Raw genomic sequence first — 27,843 nt, 5'->3', positions numbered from 1 at the left:
TCATCGCCGCACCCGCCCTCTGAGTCTTGATAAATCCATGTAAGTAATGCCGAGTTAAGTTTAGTGATCTCGTTAATACGACTAAATTGATCTCGTTATTACGATAACGCCTCAACTTATTGATAGTGTTCAAAGACTAAACTTCCTTTTCATGTCTTGTTTGGAAAGGAACATGATGTATTTACTATCAGAGCTGGATGTGGTTTTATTTGAACAAATAAGACTGTGTGATTTAAAAAACCCAAATGTTTACATTTTTACTTTCATCATTTCTATGTAAGTCTTATATTTTCCACGGATTAAATTTATGAAATTAAAAAAAAAAAAAAAAAAATGGTCCATAAAAATAATGTAGTCATAAATTATACTGTAACATAGCATACAACGACGTAAACTGATGTGTGTATATGTATGATACCCGTGCACAGTTTGTAACGCACACCGACTGTTTAAAGGTGAACACGGGTATTTATAGGTATTATAGCCATTTAGTGAATCTCAGTCTACCAGAACAGGTCATGTACCAGACTTTAAACACACTTCACATATATATAAAAAATAATCCACGACACTGTGCATTCTACTTCCTTGTTGCTGAACATTCGCCATTAGGCACAGAAATGGCGACAAGAGAAGTAATAAACAGAGGCGTATATCTGGTCTTGTTCCTGATGTTCAACACCTGCAGACCAGAAGGTAAGTAATTAACGTATGTACTATAAGTAAGAAAACAAAAACATTAAACATAAACACATAGACAGAATAAATATCTCACCGTATACAACGTACTTCCTGATTACAAAATATCATTTTGGGTTTTCGGTCTACAGTCTTGGGGATGCTATAGTATAGAAGCATTTCATGGCACAGAGGCATATGTTTTTTCCTTGAATTTACCAGTGGTCGGTTTTAAAAACTTAACTAAACCGAAAAATGCATTAATGCGAAAACGTGAACCATGAGATCATTGTATTTCATTTTAATGTTAACTGTGTCTTGGTTTACATTGTGATAATATTTTCAATCGGTCAATATATACATGACTTTATGTTTTCACAGTACGATATAACACAGCAGCTCGTGTATATCGTGGACAACCAAATTTTGAGAGGTTCAGCATCTAATCAAATCAGCGATTGAACCTCTTAAAGTTGTTTATTCTGTTGATATGGAATGTAATATGGCTGTATTTATCACGGGGATTTTAAAAATGTTTCCTTTACGAGCATATCAAGTCATCATTTATAGACAAGTGTCGAGTGATTTATTTCCATGCGTTCTCCAGAAAGCGTACACGTCAAGAAGTTTTTACATGTTGTTTAGTCGTTTGGATACTTGTATATTTGTTCAAGCTAAATGATACATTCTGTGAGCATTTGTGCACGGCATTCATTTTTCTGTAGTGCAAGTATTTTAAATCTTATTGAATTAGTAGGATTAACAATTGTTCTTCTGGTGTCATAATGATTATCTAGACTACACCAGGCATATATTTGTTATGTGACAAATTAAAGAAGACATACATTCAGGATATGCACCACGATAAACCATGCGTTTTCACATGATATTAATTGACATCTGTTCATTTAAGCACATATACGGTTTTAACTGTTGTGTTCTAAGTCTGATAAAATCGCTCCTTAAATTGCAGTATCAGTTTACCATTGTCATGATGAATTACAAGCCCTACTTGATCACCTATATTTATTGTGTTGAATTACAGGTAATATAGCTGCTTTAAAGTCTGCCCAGCAAAGCAGCAACCAACATACGGGAAAATGGCTAGCAGAAGCGGCAGTGGATACTTGCACAAATACAGATATAGCCTCTGATTGTTGTACACACACGTCTGTAGCTGGGAATCCTAAGACCGTTTGGTGGCGTGTAGATCTAGGACAGAGGAGCACCATTGACACAATACAAATAATTTATAGAGGTAAGTTTACGTAACATTAAATATAATATTGATAAATTGTGACATCAACGATGTTCGAAAAAGGGTTGGGATGGAATGGGTCCCTGGTAAGATAGGTATTAATTTATGTTCTGATTTGAAAATAGAAATGCATCACATAATAAGGACATCACGATGTCATTGCTTCAACAAACCAATCGACAAAATTTGCTATTAAAAAATCGCATTCGGAATTTCGAGATATAAGACTCTTTAAAAATTGTCTCTGTACCAAACTGCAAAGCAAAATAAAAAAAAAATGTTTTTTTTCTTTCTGAAAGGTGAGGAATGCTCCGCCAAATTGACAGCTTTTCCATTTCTCAGGTGAATGAGCCAATTGTTTGAGTTGTCAATGAGGAAATTCGCTGTAATTACTTAAAATACTTTGACCTCCATTCAGGCTTGGTATTATGTTAAGTTTTTTTTAACAATGTACACCTACATGTGGTCTGCAAAAATACATTCTTTCGAATTGTTATTTTTTCCTGTCTGCTGTTCAGAATGAATATTTTTGCACACGTTATCAGCTTGACATTTTGGATCAAAAACTATAGTTATGTTGTTATGACAAACCCCTACCGATGAAACTAGAATGTAAGAAATACAGGATCACTGTTAAATTTTTGATATCAATACACCTGATTATTGAAATATGCTACAAATATTTCATTTATACTTTCTATGTAAAGGATTATCAAGACAACAAAGAAAATAATGTCTTGCCAACAGACTTAATCTAAAATGAAATTCGATATAACGGAGGCAAATACGAATACATGAGAGGCTAACACGGAGACCCTCGCAAAAATACAAAGAGAATACGTTCAGATGTTCGGTGATGGTAAGCTACTTCTGTTTCGCCGTCGACATCTAACATGTATATCTTGGACAATTCGAGTCAGTTAATAGAACTCTGTAATCAACAACGAGACATACAAACGAGAATCAAAAACTCCAATGTAATACAAAAAATAGAATATTGTTCAATGGTATCAATAAGCCGACCAATAAACTCAATCATCAACATACTTCTCCAAAAACATCTAAGAGAACATTTAAATTTGATGCTGTCACACTGTACACCACCATGGTCCATTCTAAAGTAAAACAATTCCTTCGTTCTCTTGTTATGAGGGCTTTCTTTTCCAAAAAAGGGCGAGGGGCGGTATACGTGTATCGCTGTAGGCTATATTTAAATGTATTTCATGAACAATACCCCAAAATAAAATAAAATATAAAAAAAAAAAAAACAACAACAGAAATGATCGAGTTTCCGGGTTAAACAATCGTCGTGAAGTTTAGAGTGATGATCTTTAAACAGAGTATTACCATACCTATGTTGAGGAGTAACTGTGACTCTCTGTTGCCTGACTTGCTTTGGTTTTCATATGAGGCTAAATTTATCGAAAGGCTAATTAAAACAGGCAAAATAAGGCATTGCAAGGTCTTTAGGATTTACGTTCAGACATATTGATGAGGTCTTGTCTTTAAATAACAAGATATTTATTAACCACTTCTATCTGCTATACTCAACACAATTGAAGATGAAGAACCGACAGGCTCTCTTACATTAACCGCTTATCGAGTATCCTGTAAGATAATAGTAATGATTTCAATTTTGCCATTGTGATTTCTCTATATCTAGATAGCAAGATTCATATATCCCCAACCTATGGGATGTACATGGTAGTTTACTCGATACTCAAAGCTCTTTTCTCAGTTTCACGGTGTTTGTGCAGAACGATAAATGACAAACTTATAATAAAGGTTTTTAAAAGATGCAGGTTGATGGAAAATAGGGGAAAGTCTTACGGTCACCATTGATCTCTTTTCGATACCAAGCTGGACATGTTTGACAGTCGCTAGCTTTCCAGTTGGTTCTGTTGTTGAACGTTTAGTTCCCATTTGAGTGCTTGATACGAGAGGAGTCATCGATTAAGCAGAAGACGCTTACTCTTTCTGAACACATGATATCATTCTCCACGTGCTTTTTTCAGGAGTCTCTCTAAATCTTCTATGAATTAACATTATGCACTAGTTTTATTGAATTTGATTTTGGATTAGAATTATGTTCATATGTTTATATTTTCTTGTTTACCAGTACCCGACCTTCTTAAGATCAATGAATCGAAGAAAGGAATTTTCTTTCTGTCCCCTCTTCAATTGTAAAATTTATGGTGTATTAACCTGGTTTTGGTGAGATGTAAGGTTGTTCTCCTTTTCATTCCTGACTACATCCAAAGTAGGCTCGCTGTTTTTTCCTTGTTTTGTCTTGTTGAAATCGCTCATGTATGATCTTTATCGTCTTATGAACCGGCGTGATTGTTAAAAGGACTATAATTTCACAGGAATTCTTTCTAGTGATGTCAGTCAAATCTGAAAACAAGTAATTTGAATTTTTTCTATTTTCCACAAGTGGCCCAGTGATGACTGCCACTCGTTACGGTGCCCATTTGTAGGAGTGGCTAGTCTGGCTTATGGGAGGGGAGGGATGTTTTGTCTTTTGGTGTACAAGTTGCCTGTTTATGTTGTTCATAGCCGAGGGTATATTGATCGATTGCCACTTATGTTTTGGTGTGAATCTTCATTCGGTATATCGATATATCTTTTTGTCAATGACCAGACCATTAATGTCATTGGTTGTTGTTGGCAGTTTTAACACTATCAACTGTTTTTACAAGCTGAATAATATGATAAGACCTCATTTTAACACGCAATTAGGCTCAGAACGGATAAAACATCTCACGTCTCCCAGACTGAATGCTGTAAGAGTAATCTTGTGACGAAAATACGTTATGGTAGTTCTATATTTGACGTTACACTTTTTGACGAAATTCCGAACATTTCAGTCATTCAAATTCTTGTTTTTTCGAAAGGTCACAAATATTTTTCAATTGCAGAACATGGAAAGGCTGTTTAACATGCCATTGCAGACAGTTTAAAAAACACTTGATCTGACCGCACCATGATAACATTGTAGCTAAAAGTCAAAAATCATTTTCTAATGGAGATGAGATATGCTTGGAGGTCGAATTTTTGGAGATTGTAATTAAATGTTAAATATTAAATAATGTCTATGAGTTGCAGAAGGTACGCTCGTTTTCATGTGACAGTTCTACTACAGTTATTTGCGAAATATTATTGGCTTACGTTCCTAGCCTTCATTGCCTATAGTAATGTGTACCTAATTTTAAAGTTGTTAGCTAAACGTACGGCTTCCGTCGAATCGCATCTCATGTCACTAGATAAAAATCACACAATAAACTTCAATTCACTTAAATTCCAAGAAATCCTTAAATAATATGATATGATTGAAAATTGATCTCGAGTTGACTTCCCTGCCTTATTGCCTTTATATATTATATTTACTGTACAGCATGATATTATAGAAGGTCGTTTTGAAGATACATTGGAAAACTGGAAAACTGGAAAATTGTAAAGCAGGAAAACATTTTTAAAATACGCGGGGGTGGGGGTTGCGGGGTGGGTTGATGTAGAAAAGCCTATCCGTGCCTTTATTTCAAACCTGTTCATGTTGGAGTCGGCATCAAAGAAAATAATACTGATGTTTGTGATGATACTGCTGTCAACTAAAGATTTCAGTATTTTCTTCCGAGAAAACAACCTGCGGCAAAAACATAATAACGCAGTTGTATAGACTGAATAATTACTATTTTACATTTGACATATTTTCAGCTGGATTTGGGGAAAGATTAGGAGGTTACCACCTTTATATATCTAATAACACGGATTCCCCAACAAACGGTGTCCGCTGTTATGAGGATACGAGTACTACTGAAGCAACGGTACAACTGAATATAATACATCAGTGCCCGTATGTTGGCCGGTATGTTACTGTATACAACTACAGAAACGTTCCACCACGATACACCTGGTATGATGCTAGAGCTGTGCTGGAGTTATGTGAGGTTATAGTTCTTGGTAAGTACATCTGTTAATCCTTCGAAATTATCTTTATTTTTAGTAAAGATTATTAAAATAATACAAAAAAATCTACATTAGATATACTGAAGAAAATTCATTATATACAAATGCCATGCCAGGACGTTTTCCTTTGTCCTATGAGAACTAAAATTAAATAGCGGTTTATAATGCATTTTCTAGCAAGAAAATTTCTGTTTTGTCATTACCACTATTTCGTTTTCTCCCTCACTGTCTGTCTTTGTTTATATGTGTCTTTTTGTGCAGTTCTATCTGTTCTCTGTGTAGCGTGTTTTGTGTGTATGTTTATCTGTCCACCTTTGTCTTCTAAATTACCTATTTCTCGTCTTACTCCGACTGTGTCGATCTGTGTTTTTCTTTAGGCGTCTCTATAGCTAAAATCCTGTTTCTACCTTTCTGTATGTATCTTACCTCTCTTCCTTATCTGTTTCTTCTACTCCCATATATGTCCCTTGGACATTAATTTCTTGCTATTTACTGGTACTTAACCAAAGTCACACTCTAGATGTGCCCTTCGAGGCTGGAGGTAGTCAGCACAAGTCCACATTATTGTCTGACTCTCTACCATTCTATTGCGTGACTTTTTTAAAACTATTTTTTCCAGGCCTTTTTGCTGTTAACACCAATTACTTTTTACACTCTTTTATGATGTGAGATATTAATAGATTCCAAAGCATAAAAGAATCTTAGCTTCTGAGTGCTTGAAAGCAGGAAAGAAAGAAAGCAATAGAGAAAGAAAGATAGGAGGGAAACAATAATATTTACTAATCTTTTCTAGGCATATAGTGTAAAAATATGTTTGAAAATCAAACCTGTATTCGAAACGTTTTATTATGTTCACCCTTAGGATGTGCAGCAGGCCATTACGGTGATGGCAACTGTGAAAAGGATTGCCCAGAAACTTGTTACGGAGGCAACTGTAACCCGAAATCTGGCTCCTGCTTTTGTAAGTTTATAAAATAACATACCAGTACAGTAATGAATTCTCAAAGATATGCTGATCTCATTTTGCGATTCCTTCTGAAAGTTCTATAGGTCATTCTGTTACAGACAGTTTTTATGTATCACATACTGCTGATAAATGTGCGAATGCGGATGACTTATATGATTGATGTATCCGACTGAATGTCGTAAGAGGAAACGAATTATGAGGCCCCCTGCACAATCAAGGGGTTTCATCTTTATTTTCTTTTACAAAACATTGAAACCAGAATTGATCTGTTGCCCAAATAGCAGCACGTTTGATCCTTTCTTTCTTTGATTCTTAGTATTATATACTATCTAGACAATGTGATTTTGTTCCTGTTTTATTTTCTCTGTATTTGTCAAACTTTGGTAATAGTTTGTATTTTATAAAGGGGGCCGAAGTGGCGAGTGGTTAAGGTGTCTGACCGTCTTTATTATTATCCCCTCTGGGTTGCAGATTCCACTTAAACCTGACACGTCCTACAGCGGGCGGTTCTTACTGTTGATACATGTAGGGCGTAATTAAAAAATAATACAAACTTAATAAAGGGTGTGTACTGCCTCAAAAACTGACAATTAATTGATCCGTGTTGTCGTTATTACTTTATCGATAATATAGATCTCTTACATTTAAGACTGTTTCCCGAGAAAGTATGGCAGTGCTTGTGACATGGATTGTTCTACGAACTGTAAAGGCAGCCTCTGTAATAAAGACTCTGGACATTGTTTAGGTATGTGAAATGAGTAACTATCGGATTATCGTGTATTATTTTATACACAGACCGAATATTGGTATGTACTATATAAATATAATGTGTTTTTCAGTACCGTATTTAGTTAACAACTGTGATTGGTATTAAAAATTACTACACTCAATATTGTCAACCATTTTGCCTTTACAAGTCATTGTTATTTTATTGCACCAAATGTAGTTCCAAGTTTATTGTCAAAACATTAGTTCATACAAAATGTTCATGTTCCATACAGGGATTTGCCACCCTCTAATGCAGATAACTTGCATGCCAGTCTTTATATCATTCTCGTAGTTACTTAGTACAGAATATATACGTGTACTTGACGCTCTTTTGAAAAATAATTAACAACTTTAAAAATCCGTAATAGATTAATTTGATGTTTCCCTACATCTAGATTTGCGACCAATTATGATGGTCCTTAGTTTCCTTCTAGGTATCAAAACTCGCATCACAGACGAGTCCCGAAAAGACGAAATACCTACATGATATAGTTTGTCTAATCCTTTGACTCAACTATATCTAATATTGTGTCTTGATATAAACTACCTTTGTTTATTTCTCACTGCAATTGAAAACTATATTGTAAACAAAATAGCAATATAACACAACCAGTAGAAATTAAGTTTGAAGTTTCGATGGTCACATTGTCATCACCAATGGGCGATGAAAAGCGTCCATGCCTGGTGCAGTGTATGAAATAGTAGTGAATAGATCGACTTTCCTAATGTTATATAAGCTTAATTAGTGTGACAAAATGGTAAAGGGATTATAGATACACGTACACAAGATGTAATGTAGTTGTAGCGAAAAATGTGTTTAACACAGCTAATTCCGAACCATCTCGTACTCTACATACGCCATTTCTGGTACGCTTTAGAAAGGTAGTTTGACCGATCAAGGTGACAGTGCTGTTATCGAAACGTCACGCTCAAAACCTCTTATGGTTGTATTATTTATTATATTGACATTATCAACCCAGAGTTCTGTATAAGACTGGTCATATGATATCTGTATATTTTATCAAAGCATGTGATTTAACAAAGAATTAATTATTTGTAACATGCAATAAGTTTTTCCTAATGATAAATTATTACATAGTTCAAGGATTTATCATCATAGTTGAAGTTTTAACTGTCTTTTTGTCAACAATCGATTTGAAGAAGTACAATGTCAACAATTTCAATAATGTTATGTGAATTTGTTGGTCCCAGGGCACCTTTACAAATGTTGTACAGGAACACATAGCAAATGAAAACCAAGATGACAACTTGACATTTACCCAGAGAGAAATTCTTTTTATGTTTCTGTCTCTTTGTGATTGTCTAACTGTTGACGAATAAAAATGAGTGATTACAATAGAAATTGTGAACATCTAATTATTTTTTGGTCAGATAGATTATAATGCATTTGAAAACTGACATGACTTTTAAACGATTCGTGATATTTTGTTTGATAGTGACTAATTCGAGATTTTAGATAACAAATGCTGTATGTGTTCTCTGCAGTGCAATATATATATACTATTCCACTCCTGTAAATTATTATTACCAGGTACTTTTGTGACAAACTTCTGTCTGAAATTTCGTTTTTGAAGATAATCTAAGTATCACATTATGTTTAGAAAAAGTGCCAACTGAATTCCCATAAAAGGTCATTATATATTGCAGTTGTTATTATGTAAGTTTATATGAAAACAGGCGGCCATAAAAATTGGTATGATTTCTCGTTATTGATAAAGAAACAGTAATGCATAATTGTTTTACTCTTTTACCGTGAAATGTAGGACTTTATATCAGTTTATGAAAGACGTATATCATCACTGCAGTAATATATAACTTTAACAGTAAAGATATAACTTAAACAGTTTTGACCAATCAGAGTCATTGAATTACGCAGACTTTCCTATTTGAACACACTGGCTTCTTTTATGTTTGGATCGGCCTTAGATATGTGGTTCATTCAACCTTCGCTTCATTTGCATCCAAACATGAAAGTCGGTGATTTCTTAATGAAGTGACTTGAGAACACCGCTTTCGTTGGTCAAAAGTACGAAAATTTTATCATCAATAAAAAGTAATATCATCACTGGAAATGTAATATTATCACTAATATTGACATAATAAATATTATGTTATCATTGCGGTGATGATATAATCTTTTCCCAAATTGATACATTTCAATATTTCACTGGCCAAAATAAAACGAAAAGGAATTTTTATGCGTTTAATATCATATATATTCAAAACGTATAATAGTGTTGTAAGCTTTATTCATCACTATCATGACTTCCTTTAATTTTCTTCAGTACGATAGTATCAAAATTAAATGTTGTAAAAGACCTTCCGCCTCTATTTGCTTAATATTGATTAATAAACAGAAAGTTAAGTTAATCACAAAACACTCGTCAAAGCATTAACATATAACAAAACATGTAACATGCATTTTACATTTAAACGATCAAGATTTTAGTGACATATGATTATTTTTATGCCCTTATTGTATGAAACAATTTTTGTATTTTTGTTTACATAGACATGAACAGAACACAATATCTCCAGGCGAAATATCACATCACTGCATGGTGTTATTCCGTCTGGATTAGCATACTTTGTTTTTAGACCCTCAACATAATTTTGGTTCCAACTCAGAGTCAATGGTGCGAGAGCAGCTAGGTTGATTTCAATCATACAATGTTAATTCTCATTTAAGAACAAACAGGAAAAATCCGAAACTAGCAATTATGTGTTAATTCCCATTACTTTGGATGTTACAAAATCTTATTAATCATTTCTCTAATCCTATCAGTAAACAGAAATAATATATTTCACTTCACAATCTGACGTTATAGGGCATATCAATAATAGTTCTGTTTGAAATCTGAAAGCTGCTTAGATATGCATTTGGAGATTCCTATCCCTTTAGCAAGTTGAGCCATGAAGACTCAGTACTATGCCTGCAAATTATATCACATGTCCAGAATTGTTACGGGTATTTTTCACTGCTCAGTTTCAAGAATATGTTTTTATCTCATTTATATTTATTGTAAATATTTCCATGTCTCTTCGGTGTTTAAATCAAACAAACGTTTACCCAAGAAAGAAATAATAAATGTGCATTCTGTTACTGTTTTTATGATATTTGTGACGACTATGCGAGCAACAATAACGACGATGTATTAGGAACCACTGTTATCTCTCCTACATCACTCCCACACACCTACAATATCAATTCGAAATGAATGAGAAAATTTTCATTTAGCAGCAACAACAAAATAATAGTGTCCCTATTGATATAATTGTTTTTGTAATTAATTAGATATAGAATATGAAAGATGTTTCTATGTTATCAGAATGCGTTACCGGAAAGTATGGCAATATATGTGATCAAGACTGTTCTGCTAACTGTAAGAATAGCTTGTGTGAGAAGGCCAACGGAAATTGTTATGGTGAGTGGATAAATGTTGCTTACATTAGAAAATATAATTCGGATAAAAGCCTAAAGCATCACTACAATGAGGATACAAGGCATCGTATATCACATAAGCACTAGCAATATTTCCAGTGATAATGAAACTGTCGCGTTCCAGGTTAAATAGAATGACATTTTTGTATTCACAACATCAAAACACGCCTTTTTCTTGTTGGCTTGTAAATATGGCAAATGTTAAATAAGTGTAGTTTTCATGACATATTCAATGTGTACGAAGAATGTTTTTATTTTTTAATGGATATTTTTGTGTAAAATAGCCGATACAAAATGTCTTGTTATCTGACGTCAGAAAATATAGTGATATTTCCTCTGGCCTTTCTTCAGACCACGATCGGCTTTATTAGGGTCGACGTTTTGGTATGATTTCTCTTCAAAAAGGTTATCAAAGAAAATAGATTAAATTTCATCGTACATATATAGTACGGAAGTATACACAAATATAAGATATTTAAGTGGGAAACCATTAAACCTTATCTATATATCATACCACAAAACGCTATTAAGTACCAAAGGTAATTCACAACCTCATCAATAAAACTGATATCAAAAACGGCATACGTTTTCATCTCATTGTAAATAAATATGTTCCATGAAAATACATTTTATTAATTTTATTACAATATTTGCTACGTCCATGCGAGGAACAATAACATTACCACGGAATGACAGTTATCATTCAAAATCAATTCAAAATGAATACGAAAGTTTTCTGTTAACAATTACAAGGAAATAACAACATGATAATTCATGTCTTAAGAATGTTTGTAACTTTTTAGATATTGAAATATGGAGTATATTTCTGTGTTATCAGAATGCGTTCCTGGAAAGTATGGCGATACATGTGACCAAGACTGTTCTGCGCATTGTAATAATAACTTGTGCATGAAGTCGAACGGATACTGTATTGGTGAGTAATGTATTATGTGGTCTAATTTTGAAATTTAAAGCGACAGATTATATAAAAAGAAGTTATAGTTAAATAAAATGACAATGTTTCAGGAAATCTGTTTTCATTTGGTTAAATAGAATGACATTTTTGTATTCACAGCACCAAAATACGTTTTTTATTGTTGGCCGGATATTATAAAATATATATTTTCATGACATGTTTAATATGTACAGTGAATATCTTACAAATAAGATTAGTGTAAATCAAAAGGATTTTGGGTAAGATGACTTATGTCACAGTCTTGTTGTCAGACGTGACATTTTAGTTATTGACGTCAAATAATATGGTGATATTCCCTTTTCTTCGACGTTTTGGTATGATTTCTCTTCAAAAAGGTTATCAAGGAAAATATATCGTTTTCATCGTACAAATATAGTAAATATACACAGATATTATATATCAAGTGAAATCATTAAATATTATCTATATATCTTACCAAAGTTAATTCACTACCTCATCAATAAAACTGATATATAAAGGCATACGTTTTCATCTCATTGTAAATTATGTTCCATGAAAATACATTTTATTAATCTTGTTACAATATTTGCTATGCGAGGAACAATAACAACGATTTATCACGGAATGACAGTAATTAGTCAAAATCAATTCAAAACGAATACGAAAGTTTTCTGTTAACAATTACAAGGAAATAACAACATTTCTATTGACATTATTCATATCAAGAAATCAAGAATGTTTGTAACGTTTTAGATATTGAAATATGGAGTATATTTCTGTGTTTTCAGAATGTATTCCTGGAAAGTATGGCGATACATGTGACCAAGACTGTTCTGCGTACTGTAATAATAACTTGTGCATGAAGTCCAACGGATACTGTATTGGTGAGTAATGTATTATGTGGTCTAATTTTGACATTGAAATCGATTTACACAGATGTTCGTTTGGTGATTAATGACTAAAAATGAATTATCAAAAAGAAGTTGCATTAGTATAATAAAACAATAACATTAGACCGCAATGCACAGATTCCCTTTAGTCACGTGGTTATCAACTTCTGGATGAGAGAATGTAGATGGTCATTCTAATTAATGGGAATTTGGCGAAGTCTCCAAATCAGAGAAATCTTATTGTTTCTGTCAGGTTTTTGACGTGACATATGAATATAATTCATGACCAGAAACACAATATTATGCCTTTACTTATGTTGAAATAATGATAAAAAGATACAAAATCCTTAGGTAATAAGGGATATTTTCTATGTTCTCTGGTTGTGTTCGTGGAAAGTATGGCGATTTATGTGATCAAGACTGTTCAGATAACTGTAATGATAGCTTGTGTGAGAGGGCCAACGGAAATTGTTTTGGTGAGTGGATAAATGTTGCTTACATTAGAAAACATCATTCGGATAAAAGCCTAAAGCATCACTACAATGAGGATATAAGACATCGTATATCACATAAACACTAGCAATGTTTCCAGTGATAATGAAACTGCTTTCATTTGGTTAAATAGATTGACATTTTTGTATTCACAACACCAAAATACGTTTTTCCTTGTTGGCCGGAAAATATGGCTAGCGTAAAATAAATGTAGTTTTCATGACATGTTTAATGTGTACGTAGCATGCTTTTTAAAATGAATATCTTAATACAATTTGTCGGCAATTCCTATGATATTAGTGTAAATCAATAGGATTTTGGGTAAAATGACTGATACAATATGTCACAGTCTTGTTGTCAGACGTGACATTTTAGTTATCTGACGTCAAATAATATGGTGATATTCCCTTTGGTCTTTCTTCAGACCTCTTCGACGTTTTGGTATGATTTCTCTTCAAAAAGGTTATCAAGGAAAATATATCAGTTTTCATCGTACAAATATAGTACGAAAGTATACACAGATATTATATATCTAAGTGGGAAATCATTAAATATTATCTATATATCATACCACAAAAACGCTTTTAAGTACCAAAGGTAATTCACAACCTCATCAATATAACTGATATAAAAAGGCATACGTTTTCATCTCATTGTAAATAAATATGTTCCATGAAAATACATTTTATTAATCTTGTTACAATATTTGCTACGACCATGCGAGGAACAATAACAACGATTTATCACGGAATGACAGTAATTAGTCAAAATCAATTCAAAACGAATACGAAAGTTTTCTGTTAACAATTACAAGGAAATAACAACAATTCTATTGACATTATTCATGTCAAGAAATCAAGAATGTTTGTAACGTTTTAGATATTGAAATATGGAGTATATTTCTGTGTTTTCAGAATGTATTCCCGGAAAGTATGGCGTTACATGTGACCAAGACTGTTCTGCGTACTGTAATAATAACTTGTGCATGAAGTCCAACGGATACTGTATCGGTGAGTAATGTATTATGTGGTCTAATTTTGACATTGAAATCGATTTACACAGATGTTCGTTTGGTGATTAATGACTAAAAATGAATTATCAAAAAGAAGTTGCATTAGTATAATAAAACAATAACATTAGACCGCAATGCACAGATTCCCTTTAGTCACGTGGTTATCAACTTCTGGATGAGAGAATGTAGATGGTCATTCTAATTAATGGGAAGTGGGCGAAGTCTCCAAATCAGAGAAATCTTATTGTTTCTGTCAGGATTTTGACGTGACATATGCATATAATTCATGACCAGAAACACAATATTATGCCTTCACTTATGTTGAAATAATGATAAAATGATACAAAATCCTAAGGTAATAAGGGATATTTTCTATGTTCTCAGGTTGTGTTCGTGGAAAGTATGGCGATTTATGTGATCAAGACTGTTCAGATAACTGTAATGATAGCTTGTGTGAGAGGGCCAACGGAAATTGTTTTGGTGAGTGGATAAATGTTGCTTACATTAGAAAACATCATTCGGATAAAAGCCTAAAGCATCACTACAATGAGGATATAAGACATCGTATATCACATAAACACTAGCAATGTTTCCAGTGATAATGAAACTGCTTTCATTTGGTTAAATAGATTGACATTGTTGTATTCACAGCACCAAAATACGTTTTTCATTGTTGGCCGGAAAATATGGCTAGCGTAAAATAAATGTAGTTTTCATGACATGTTTAATGTGTACGTAGCATGCTTTTTAAAATGAATATCTTAATACAATTTGTCGGCAATTCCTATGATATTAGTGTAAATCAATAGGATTTTGGGTAAAATGACTGATACAATATGTCACAGTCTTGTTGTCAGACGTGACATTTTAGTTATCTGACGTCAAATAATATGGTGATATTCCCTTTGGCCTTTACGTTTTGGTATGATTTCTCTTCAAAAAGGTTATCAAGGAAAATATATCAGTTTTCATCGTACAAATATAGTACGAAAGTATACACAGATATTATATATCTAAGTGGGAAATCATTAAATATTATCTATACATCTTACCAAAAAACGCTTTTAAGTACCAAAGTTAATTCACTACCTCATCAATAAAACTGATATATAAAGGCATACGTTTTCATCTCATTGTAAATAAATATGTTCCATGAAAATACATTTTATTAATCTTGTTACAATATTTGCTACGACCATGCGAGGAACAATAACAACGATTTATCACGGAATGACAGTAATTAGTCAAAATCAATTCAAAACGAATACGAAAGTTTTCTGTTAACAATTACAAGGAAATAACAACAATTCTATTGACATTATTCATGTCAAGAAATCAAGAATGTTTGTAACGTTTTAGATATTGAAATATGGAGTATATTTCTGTGTTTTCAGAATGTATTCCCGGAAAGTATGGCGTTACATGTGACCAAGACTGTTCTGCGTACTGTAATAATAACTTGTGCATGAAGTCCAACGGATACTGTATCGGTGAGTAATGTATTATGTGGTCTAATTTTGACATTGAAATCGATTTACACAGATGTTCGTTTGGTGATTAATGACTAAAAATGAATTATCAAAAAGAAGTTGCATTAGTATAATAAAACAATAACATTAGACCGCAATGCACAGATTCCCTTTAGTCACGTGGTTATCAACTTCTGGATGAGAGAATGTAGATGGTCATTCTAATTAATGGGAAGTGGGCGAAGTCTCCAAATCAGAGAAATCTTATTGTTTCTGTCAGGATTTTGACGTGACATATGCATATAATTCATGACCAGAAACACAATATTATGCCTTCACTTATGTTGAAATAATGATAAAATGATACAAAATCCTAAGGTAATAAGGGATATTTTCTATGTTCTCAGGTTGTGTTCGTGGAAAGTATGGCGATTTATGTGATCAACACTGTTCAGTTTACTGTAATGATAGCTTGTGTGAGAAGGCCAACGGAAATTGTTTTGGTGAGTGGATAAATGTTGCTTACATTAGAAAACATCATTCGGATAAAAGCCTAAAGCATCACTACAATGAGGATATAAGACATCGTATATCACATAAACACTAGCAATGTTTCCAGTGATAATGAAACTGCTTTCATTTGGTTAAATAGATTGACATTGTTGTATTCACAGCACCAAAATACGTTTTTCATTGTTGGCCGGAAAATATGGCTAGCGTAAAATAAATGTAGTTTTCATGACATGTTTAATGTGTACGTAGCATGCTTTTTAAAATGAATATCTTAATACAATTTGTCGGCAATTCCTATGATATTAGTGTAAATCAATAGGATTTTGGGTAAAATGACTGATACAATATGTCACAGTCTTGTTGTCAGACGTGACATTTTAGTTATCTGACGTCAAATAATATGGTGATATTCCCTTTGGCCTTTCTTCGACGTTTTGGTATGATTTCTCTTCAAAAAGGTTATCAAGGAAAATATATCAGTTTTCATCGTACAAATATAGTACGAAAGTATACACAGATATCATATATCTAAGTGGGAAATCATTAAATATTATCTATACATCTTACCAAAAAACGCTTTTAAGTACCAAAGTTAATTCACTACCTCATCAATAAAACTGATATATAAAGGCATACGTTTTCATCTCATTGTAAATAAATATGTTCCATGAAAATACATTTTATTAATCTTGTTACAATATTTGCTACGACCATGCGAGGAACAATAACAACGATTTATCACGGAATGACAGTAATTAGTCAAAATCAATTCAAAACGAATACGAAAGTTTTCTGTTAACAATTACAAGGAAATAACAACATTTCTATTGACATAATTCATGTCAAGAAATCAAGAATGTTTGTAACGTTTTAGATATTGAAATATGGAGTATATTTCTGTGTTATCAGAATGCGTTCCTGGAAAGTATGGCGATACATGTGACCAAGACTGTTCTGCGCACTGTAATAATAACTTGTGCATGAAGTCGAACGGATACTGTATTGGTGAGTAATGTATTATGTGGTCTAATTTTGACATTGAAATCGACTTACACAGATGTTCGTTTGGTGATTAATGACTAAAAATGAATTATCAAAAAGAAGTTGCAATAGTTTAATAATACAATAACATTAGACCGCAATGCATAGATTCCCTTTAGTCACGTGGTTATCAACTTCTGGATGAGAGAATGGAGATGGTCATTCTGATAAATGGGAATTTGGCGAAGTCTCAATTTATCAGAGAAATCTGATTGTTTCTGTCAGGGCCAATGGAAATTGTATTGGTGAGTGGATAAATGTTTTTTACATTAGAGATTATCATTCGGATCAAAGCCTAAAGCATCACTGCAATGAGGATATAAGACATCGTATATCATATAAACACTAGCAATTACAATGTTTCCAGTGATAATGAAACTGTTTTCATTTGGTTAGATAGAATGAGGTGTTTGTATTCACATTATCAAAACGCACTTTTTTCTTGTTAGCAGGAACATATGGCATGTGATGACTAAATGTAGTTTTCATGACATATTTAATGTGTTCACAGCTTGTTTTTTTAATACGGATACCTTCATACAATTTGTTGGCAATTCCTACAAAATCAGTGTTATTCAATAGGATTTTGTGTAAAATGGCTGATACAATATATCACATTCTTGCTGTCAGCCGTGACGTTTTAGTTATCTGACGTCAAATAATATGGTAATATTTTCTTTGGCCTTTCTTCAGACCACGGTTGGCTTTATTAGGGTCGACGTTTTGGTATGATTTCTCAGTAAAAAGGTTATCAAAGAAAATAGACTGATTTTCATCGTACAAATATATTACGAAATTATACACAAATATTAGATAGTTAAGTGGGAAACCGTTAGATATTATTTATGTATCATACCAAAAAACACTTTTAAATACCTAAGGTAATCCACAACCTCATCAATATAGTTATGGTACCACAAGCTTAAGGCAGATCTATGTAAACCTAAATGAGGGATGTGGTACTGCAGAACTGCCAATTCCTATATAGCAGAACTTTTGATCTTATCAGCCTTAGGCAATGCTGACGGTGTTGTCGACAAATATGTCTCATGTCTGAATTTTCATCAGATTATGTTTTCACTGTGTTTTTTCAGCTTCGGTAGATTATGCCCGCAAACTATATCACATGTCCAGAATTGTTACGTGTATTTTCCACTGCTCAGTTTCCAGAATATGTTTCTATCTCATTTATATTTATTGTAAACATTATCATACCTTCTCAGGTTTTTAAATCAATCAAACGTATAACCATTTTCTAGGAAGAAATAATAAATGTGCATTCTGTTATTGTTTTTATGATATTTGTGACGACCATGCGAGGAACAATAACGACCATTTATTGGGAACCACTGTTATCTCTCCTACATCACTCCCAAACACCTACAACACCAATTCAAAATGAATAAGAAAGTTTTCCTTTAGCAGCAACTACTTCCTGTTGACATAAATCATGTGAAGAAACCAAGTGCCGCTGTAACTAATTAGATATAGAAATATGAAAGATGTTTCTGTGTTATCAGAATGTATTCCTGGAAAGTATGGCGATACATGTGACCAAGACTGTTCTGCAGACTGTAATAATAACTTGTGCATGAAATCCAATGGATACTGTATTGGTGAGTAATGTATTATGTGGTCTAATTTTGACATTGAAATCGACTTACACAGATGTTCGTTTGGTGATTAATGACTAAAAATGAATTATCAAAAAGAAGTTGCAATAGTTTAATAAAATGATATTATTTAACTGCAATGCATATATTCCCTTTAGTCACGTGGTTATCAACTTCCGGATAAGAGAAATGTAGATGGTCATTCTAATTAATGTTGGATTTGGTGCAGTCTCCATTTATCCGGGAAATCTTATTGTTTCTATCGGGTTTTTGACGTGATTTATGAATATAACTCATGATCAGAAACACAATGTAATTGCCATACGTATAATGAAATAAAAATAATACAAAGAAACCCAAATTCTTTAGGTGATTGGAGATAATTTTTATGTCTCAGGTTGTGTTCCTGGAAAGTATGGCGATACATGTGATCAAGACTGTTCAGCAAACTGTAAGAATAGCTTGTGTGAGAATGCCAACGGAACTTGTTTAGGTGAGTGAATGAATTTTGCTTATATTAGACAATATCATTAGGACAAAAGCCTACAACGTCACTGAGGATATAAGACATAGTATATCATATAAACTCTAGCAATGATAATGTTTCCGGTGATAATGAAACTGTTTGCATTTAATTAAAAAGAATGATATTTTGTGTTCACAGCATCAAAATACGTCGTTTTCTTGGTGGTTGAAAAATATGGCTAGTGTAAAATAAATAGTTTTCATGACATATATAATATGTACACAGCATGTGTTTTAAAATGGATATCTTAATACAATTTGTTGGCAATTCCCAAGAGAACAGTGCAAATAGATAGGATTTTGTGTAAAATGGCTGATACAAAGTGTCACAGTCTTGTTGTCAGACGTGACATTTTAGTTATCTAACGTCAAATAATATGGTAATATTCCCTAACCTAGCAGACCTGGCTCTGAACTTATAACCTATCTATAGTTATGGCTTGCGACAACAAAACACAAGTATTCGTATGGTAAATAACCGAGTTAAGAGTTAAAGGTGCACACTTTTCAAACATGGCATACTACATCAAGAAACTGGTGTACATGTAAACAGACATATCAGATACCTTTCGAGATTTTCATTCGTTGTAGAAATAATTTTACCTCGTACATAGAAAAATAGAATCCGCCATAAGAGTTAATTTTATAATGTAATTCCGTATATTACCTTCAGTAGATTTTCTTACGGCATTTGTATTTTTTTCATTTTTGATGGTATATTATGTTTCGGTGACCAATTGCATCCATAAATGATTTCATATACGTCATATGGCCACGTGATTCAATCGGAGAAATCGGCTGCCTTGTAATGTATAGAGGTTCGTAATTGCTGCCTGGACGTTATAACACTAGGGGAAATTTTGTGAAAAATCATAAAATGAAAAGTGAAAACGGAATCATCTAATGGGAATATAAATAAGGAAAAAATGCAATTTTAAAATTTAAATGTGTATATGTTTCCCTTGAGTTTAAAGCGACAATTTCATTTGTTTGGATAGCTTGATACTGTATTTGTTGAAGCATGAAGTAAATTTAATGAATAAGAAAAAGTAAAGAGCTATTATTAGAAAATAATCCATTATTATTCTTCCTCTACTTAAATTATATCGTAAAACTACATTCATGGGTGCATGTCCAAGAATGTGAATAGCATATGTGAAAACATATATTGAGAAAAACAATCCCCCCAAAAGAACACAATTGACATTTTATCATGACAGCATGAAAATCAAGGTTGACAGGTAAATTGAAGTCGCCTTGATATCTAAACTTTTTCCTCGGAATGATTTACGGGAAGTCAAATAAATCATTTTTGTGTCTTTATCTTTATTTATATCAGATGTAAGACAGAAGCGTTATTGTTTATCAAACTGTTAAAGCAGATTTCTTTATAACTTGTTATGGAACCACTGTTAATAGGTTAATGAAATTATTTCAATAACAGGATGCGTTGATGGACTTTATGGGACAAACTGTTCAATGCCCTGCAACAGCAATTGTTCCGAGTGTTATCAACAAAACGGTGAATGTACAAGTAAGTACTGCCAGTAAACCTTCTATGAAATGCAATTGAGTATTTGATTAACTTTGCACAAAGTTTAGTATTGGTTAGAGTTATTGATCTGCTTTCTATATTCTAGCAATATACACCTTTACTTGTTTCGTTTCTCAAAAGAATGCAAGCCGGGTCTCTACGGAATGAGTTGCAACACGTCGTGTGGCCACTGTAGTAGTTGTAAAAAAGACACTGGTCTGTGTGTGGATGAATGTGATCCTGGATACCAAGGACCTTACTGTGAAACAAGTAATTTTCGTACTTTTCGTACATGGTAGAAATGAAGAAGTTTGATCTGTATAATACACAGTTTTAATATTTAACTACGATTGCTTATCTAAGAATTTTTTTACTTTGAATATGTAAATTGAAATATATATCTTTTCCTACAATGAAATCAACATGGACAGCTTTCTACAAATTTGTATTTTAAGCAATATATTATTAATATTCCGGGTGTAAATTTTCTCCTCCGGGATAGCGACACCATGCACCCAGTGGGTCAAGAATTTCATGAAAGAACTAAGCAACTGACAAACAACATACAAATTCGCGACACAAGGTTTCAATAAATACAGTACCATGAAGAATATGAGAAAGTTTTACGGTCGTCATAATGATCGCATTTAGATATATTCCACCTCTTGGTGCTATATGGAGCTTTACGTGCTGATGCTCGTTAGTATGCCTAGTGGTTCATTGTTCTGTAACTTGTTCTCATTCGAAAACGTAACAGTATTTGCTTGCATTCACCAAGACTTACATAATGCGGCAGAGGTCGCTTACTTTTTTAACCCTTGTCTTATTTTTCTCGTACTTTTCTCCGTGTAGATCTTTCCTTTATCATATTTTGCCTTTATTCCATCAAATTTGAGTTTGATTTAAGATTAAGCTGAGATGTCGGTACCTTCCTGGTTGTTGTTGTTTAAAACTGCGTTCTTTGACATCATGACCAAATATTTAATATAAGTTGCCAGCAATATTTAGTCGTGATATCTACGTGCCAATTTTGCTTTATAAAATAGAAAGGTGGCAGTTCATTTTCTCGGAATATATGCTATTTCTGTCTGCTGCTTTGGCTGATAAAGTCTTAACAATCGTCTACATGTTTCAACATATACTGATAATGAATCTTAATTCCGTGCATAGGAAAACAAATATCACAAAACGAACATTCAAAACATTGAAGTATTTTGAAGCAATAAAATGATTCGTTGAGTTTAGTGTTGTCGTGTCGGTATATCTTCCATCATGCTAATCAGATAGAGAGAAAATATGCCAAGAAGTTATATATGTACCATTGATGCTTTTCCCTTTTCGCCAGGACAAGATCAGAGGTCAGATACTCCTGGAGCGGTAGACACAGGGTCAATAGTCGGAGCTTTAGTAGGCGTGGTTGTCGTCCTTGTCATCGCCGCGGTCATAGTTGTCATCATCAGGAGGTAATTCCACCGTGGTTATTCAACAAAAACATAATTATATGTTAAACGACCTCACTAAATCAAATGAAAGTCTTATTATTTTCTCTACTTTGAATTTCCAAGTGCAATTGTTAAAACAAGCAAAGATATCATCGAACTGTGCTCTTTTTTTACTTCCAAATTAATTTGTATCTTGTTCACGACTTATCTGAATTTGCAAACAAAAGATATATATATTTTTCAGATAAAGAATCGTATTAGAAAATGCAGTTTAGTATTAACCTCATGAAACATGTCAAAAATGGAGATAAAAATATTCATTGTGTAATTCATTGTATTCATTTTAATACTTTCAAGCGTTTAACAAAATGTGAAGACAATCACTCTTTTTCGACTATTCCATCATTGTCGGTTTTTTTCTATGAAACTGGTAAATTCAAGATATTTCTGATCTTGATATGATTCATGTTTTACAATTACTCACCTTCTATATATAGACGGCGACTGAGTGCCAGTAAACAAGACTCCTTCGATGATATAGGTCATCACAAAGACTACGATGGGAATGTGTACGACCAACCATTAGAGCGAGTAGACTCGCATGCTGACAGTGGTATCGCTGAAAGAAACGTCTATAGCAATGCTTTAGGTGATATGTTTTTCCCTTGGCAGAGTACTTTAAACTTATTTGTATAATGTATTTCAGCAGGTTACCCGCTGGGTATTGAAATAATCAATCATAGTCACGATTTACTAACTTTCAAAATGTTATCATTTATTGATTTACATGTATAGCATATGATGAACATTTTTTAGTTTCACCTAGGACAGCAAAAGGGAGACAATTTCCTTTCTGCTAAATAGCAAAATCTTACTTGCCATATTTCCAAGCTATAAGATTTTGTCTGTATTTTGAGTAACGGTATCACACTCTATACATTAAGTTGAAACTATTGATAAATAATAAACTGTTGTTTGCTCTAAATAAAACACAATGAACCCTCGCATACACACATATACATACCTTGTATGTTGAACCTTAATGCAGTGCCTGACGAAAAACCAGACGAACTACCAAACGACTCCGCCAACGTATACGTCAATGCTGAAAATGTGTCTAGGAAATCAGACATTGGAGATAACGTCTACTACAATTCCGGTCCTGTTGGATTTCCTGTTTCTGACCTCAAGTCTTTAGTAATTGCTAAGATGAAAAACAAGTCAAAAGCCTTCGAGATTGAATACAAGGTATGCTCTTTATTAAAAGTATTTATGTCTGATCACATTTATATGTAATCAATTGTCTATTTTTTATCACATTACATAATTTATAATGCACCAAATAATTAAAGTACGTTTTACTTTTTTATTTATGTTCAAGCTATTTTCTTTTCTAACTAACTTTAACTATAAAATATAAATATAAAATAAAGAACACGACACCTCGATCCAACTTTCCACCAAGTTGTATGATAAGCGTCATGAGTTCAATTCCTACAATGAATTGTCCATTTCGGGATAGCAACAGCTCTACGTTTTCAACTTACGGTGTCGTAATTTATTCGATATTGAATCCCCTGTTCCCAATATCACAATTTTCTTGGAAGGTGTTGGTGACTGATAAAATCGTATTTTTTTTAATGATTTCATTGAGATTTTGAATTGTTGGGAAAATGACGACACTTACTTAGTTTGGATGTCGTCAGTGACGCAAGAACACCTTATTTGTCTTTTGATGATATTTTGCACTAGTTTCATCGAATCTGAATTAAGATTCTGTTTGCATGTCGTTTCTATTTTTATATATCAATTCACTATCCATATATGATATATATATCATGTTCATTGTAGTCTATACCATATGGAGCTTTACATGAGCATAAAATTGGAATGCTTCAACAAAACAAAGCCAAAAATCGATTTAAGACCACGTTTCCCTGTGAGTATCTCATGTTTGTTATCCAAAAGACAAAGAAAAGAAAGTGCACGAGTATATACTTGGATCTTAGATTAGTAGAACGATATGAATTATTGCTTTCAAATAAATATGAAAAATATCTAAGTTTTGTATTGTACATATTCATTCCTTCTAGTCATCTAGATAAATCTAACTAATATAATGATATTCATTTTATTCTTCTTCAACAGATGACCATTCTCGTGTAATCCTTGGCACAGTTGGGAACGACCCGCACTCAGACTATATCAATGCCAATTATATTGATGTAAGTATAATTTGTTTTCAAAGTCATCTAGACATTGATAATGGAAACAAAACCATTTTACGGGTTTTCGCTTGTTTATGATCTCGTATATACAGTTGGTCATTAGGGACCACTCTTATCTAAAATTAGGGCCTAGGTTTGTTTTCAAGGAACATTTTCAATGACAACTTTACAGGATATATAGGATTTTTTTTTCAAATTGTCAACGAAACTATACACAATCGACAGGAATAGACATTTATGGAACCGTAAGTCCTGTATCAACACACGTGTTTAAAAAGGCATTACCAAAATCTAGAAAAAATATTGACTTTAACTGTTTCATATTAGCAGAAAAGTCATCAAATTACCAAAAGTTAATTGATCAGAAAGATTGACTCATCAACTTTTTATGTGAATAGAATGCCAACATCAGGTAAAACACCTCACTTCTATTACAAGCTATACACAAGTTGTGTCGTCTCTTACTATTGAGTGAGTGGATACTATTAACATTAGCAACATTTTACGCCATAAATTCGTTCAAGCTATCTTTCTTACACACTTTCAATTCAGAAATACACCTTTAATTTCGTAGTTATTCTAAAGCCATTGTATCATTACATTTCAACTGCAACTGATTAAGTTGATATAAGAACCACTTTCCGTCAGCTTATTTTTATTCTACATCTACTTATAACTAGTGCCCTATCAGACACACCGCACTTGACGACTTAGACTTATACAAAATGTTAAGCTACGAGAGTTTTAGAAGGGTTAAAGCATCTTGAAACCCCGTCCATTAATTGAAATATGAATTGCAACATGCTTACGGATTCCGTCGAAAACTATGCCAGGAAATGGATAAACCTTCAGAGCTGGTTAATCCATTCGATCCCATATAGTTCAATTATTATTAAAATTAAAAAAAACAAAAAACAAAAAAACAAAACAACATATGCCAGTGTTTCTCGATCCTGATGCTAAATCCACCCTTCAAGATACATACAGCCATGCATCAACATGATATAACATAATGGCCAACCCAACATTAAAACATGCAACTTCTTGTCCGTATGTCTTACGGTCTTGAACCTGTCCATACGCTTGCCATTTTCAACATATGTCAATCTACGATGTGCCAGTTTTCAATACAATACGATCACAGGTATGATTTACCAATAACAGTTATTTGCTGGAATTTAAATCCAGGTTATCGTTAGGTTTATCATGCGGCATCCAGTACAAAAGGTACTCAAGGTGTTCAACAAGACCTACTTCTGCAAAGATAAATAAGTTTTTATCAAAATTTTCATATTAGACTTGGTGGTTCCAAACGTATGGAGAAGTGTATATTTGAATTTGTCCGCAGCAATAATTCGTTGTCACCTATGCATGAAATTGTGTATTAGAATTTAAAATATTTTATGTTACAGAGCGCCACAAAAACTGCAGAATATGTCGCTACACAAGGTAGGAAAGTTGCAAAACGCCTTTTCACACTAATTATCTTATCAACACTTTCAACTCTGCTGCCTTTATATAAATTTGAAGAAAAACTTAGAAAAAAGGAAAGATTTTGTTTGGCTTTACTTTAATGTGACCCCAAAACTTTAGCACGTCAACGGTTCCATATCAATGCCACCAATGGCTTGACCGTGATGACACCGCTATTAGTGGCTGTCAACATTCAACCTGTAAGTCACATGTCTAGTTTTTGCTGTACTTTGATATGTCAAAAATACAGAATAATTATAAAATACAAGGCGAAAATATTATTTATCCTAACTGAACTATTCAAATGTTTACATATTCAATTCAATAATAATTATATTGAACAGGTCCAAGGCCTGGAACTGTTAACGACTTTTGGCGTATGATCTGGCAACTTAGGACTGGCAAAATTGTCATGTTGACCAATCTGGTAGAAGGAGCAAAGGTAAAACATTTCGTTTAAAATAACAAAATATACTACGGTACTGTTGAACTTCAAAGCAACATTTTAAAATCATACAGAAACATAAGAATGAAATAAGTGAAAATTTGAGTAGCTTCGAATGTGTAATTCTGAAGAAATATAAAAATAATGTTATGTCAAACCTCCAATAAACATTACTGCAAAATTGTTTTCAAACAATAATGTTTTTTTCAATGGCTATCATGTTTTTTTTTGTGTTTTATCGAAATTTCAGCCTAAATGTGATAAATACTGGCCAGATGAGGGAGAACCAATGTCAACTACACATTTCAACATCATCCTGGATAGGGAACGATCTTATGCCTTTTATGTCATCCGGGATCTTACAGTAACTGAAAAGAAGGTGTAGTGATTATGCTGTTTTAACTTAACTGACTATTCGACCGTATCCTTCTGCTTTGTTTATTTTTATCAGCGGGTGCTCGGGTAGTGTGGTAATAATGCATGTGCTTTTCACCTGTCCGGCCATATATTTTCTTTCGAGTAGTTCGATTTTCTATTACAGCTAGACCTTTGTTGCGCTTCCACTTGAACCAACGAGAGTAATGAATAAAAAAATAACATCATATATTATTTTAGGATTAGAAACTTTGTCATGTCGGTGTTATAAAAATTAAATAATTTATAACTTGATTGCCCTTATATAGGTATATACGGTGGTGATATTAAACACGAAATAAATATTCTTTGATGAAATCAATACCTTTGTCGTTTAGTATTATTTTATAATGAACTTCTACTTATCTAATCAGACGAAGACCGTACGACAAGTACATCAATTCCATTACACCACGTGGCCCGACCATGGGACACCGGACCCTAATGAACTTGTTGTATTCCATCGTCGCGTGAAGAATTATCAGAATGCCTTAACAGGAAAGATGGTGGTTCATTGCAGGTATATATACTCATTTTGATAAAGACCATGACCTTGTGAATAATTGTCAAATCATTTGGTATTGTGCTTTTGTTTATAATCGCCATCAATTTCTCTTTCTCCCTTGCCTTTATGTGGGCTTTCGATCATGTGTCCATATTAAGCAGCAATCGTTTATGTATTTATCTGTTTTTCTCTACCAACGCTTTTTTAGTT

The 27,843-nt window shown here is 33.1% G+C and overlaps 1 protein-coding gene across 1 annotated transcript; it reads left to right on the top strand.

Annotated features, from left to right (window-relative positions):
- Positions 1-620: 620 nt before the first annotated feature.
- On the top strand, positions 621-27,648 carry LOC132562464 (protein draper-like; the record flags this gene model as incomplete). The annotated part of the gene is made up of 21 exons (XM_060227206.1): positions 621-696; positions 1,724-1,936; positions 5,651-5,896; positions 6,765-6,863; positions 7,519-7,614; positions 10,988-11,083; positions 14,816-14,911; positions 16,308-16,403; positions 17,323-17,418; positions 18,975-19,070; positions 21,037-21,126; positions 21,268-21,396; positions 22,472-22,589; positions 23,066-23,217; positions 23,617-23,816; positions 24,420-24,507; positions 24,717-24,793; positions 26,209-26,245; positions 26,614-26,711; positions 26,965-27,093; positions 27,503-27,648. Coding segments are annotated over exons 1-21 (2,474 nt in total), but the record flags the coding sequence as incomplete, so codon positions are not given.
- Positions 27,649-27,843: the final 195 nt, after the last annotated feature.

Source organism: Ylistrum balloti, unplaced genomic scaffold (assembly GCF_031769215.1).
Source record: "Ylistrum balloti isolate Yb309-2 unplaced genomic scaffold, AGI_CSIRO_Ybal_v1 Utg371426, whole genome shotgun sequence".
Classification (NCBI taxonomy): domain Eukaryota; kingdom Metazoa; phylum Mollusca; class Bivalvia; order Pectinida; family Pectinidae; genus Ylistrum; species Ylistrum balloti.
Note: the sequence above shows the minus strand (reverse complement) of the source record. Positions and strands in the feature narration are given on the sequence as shown.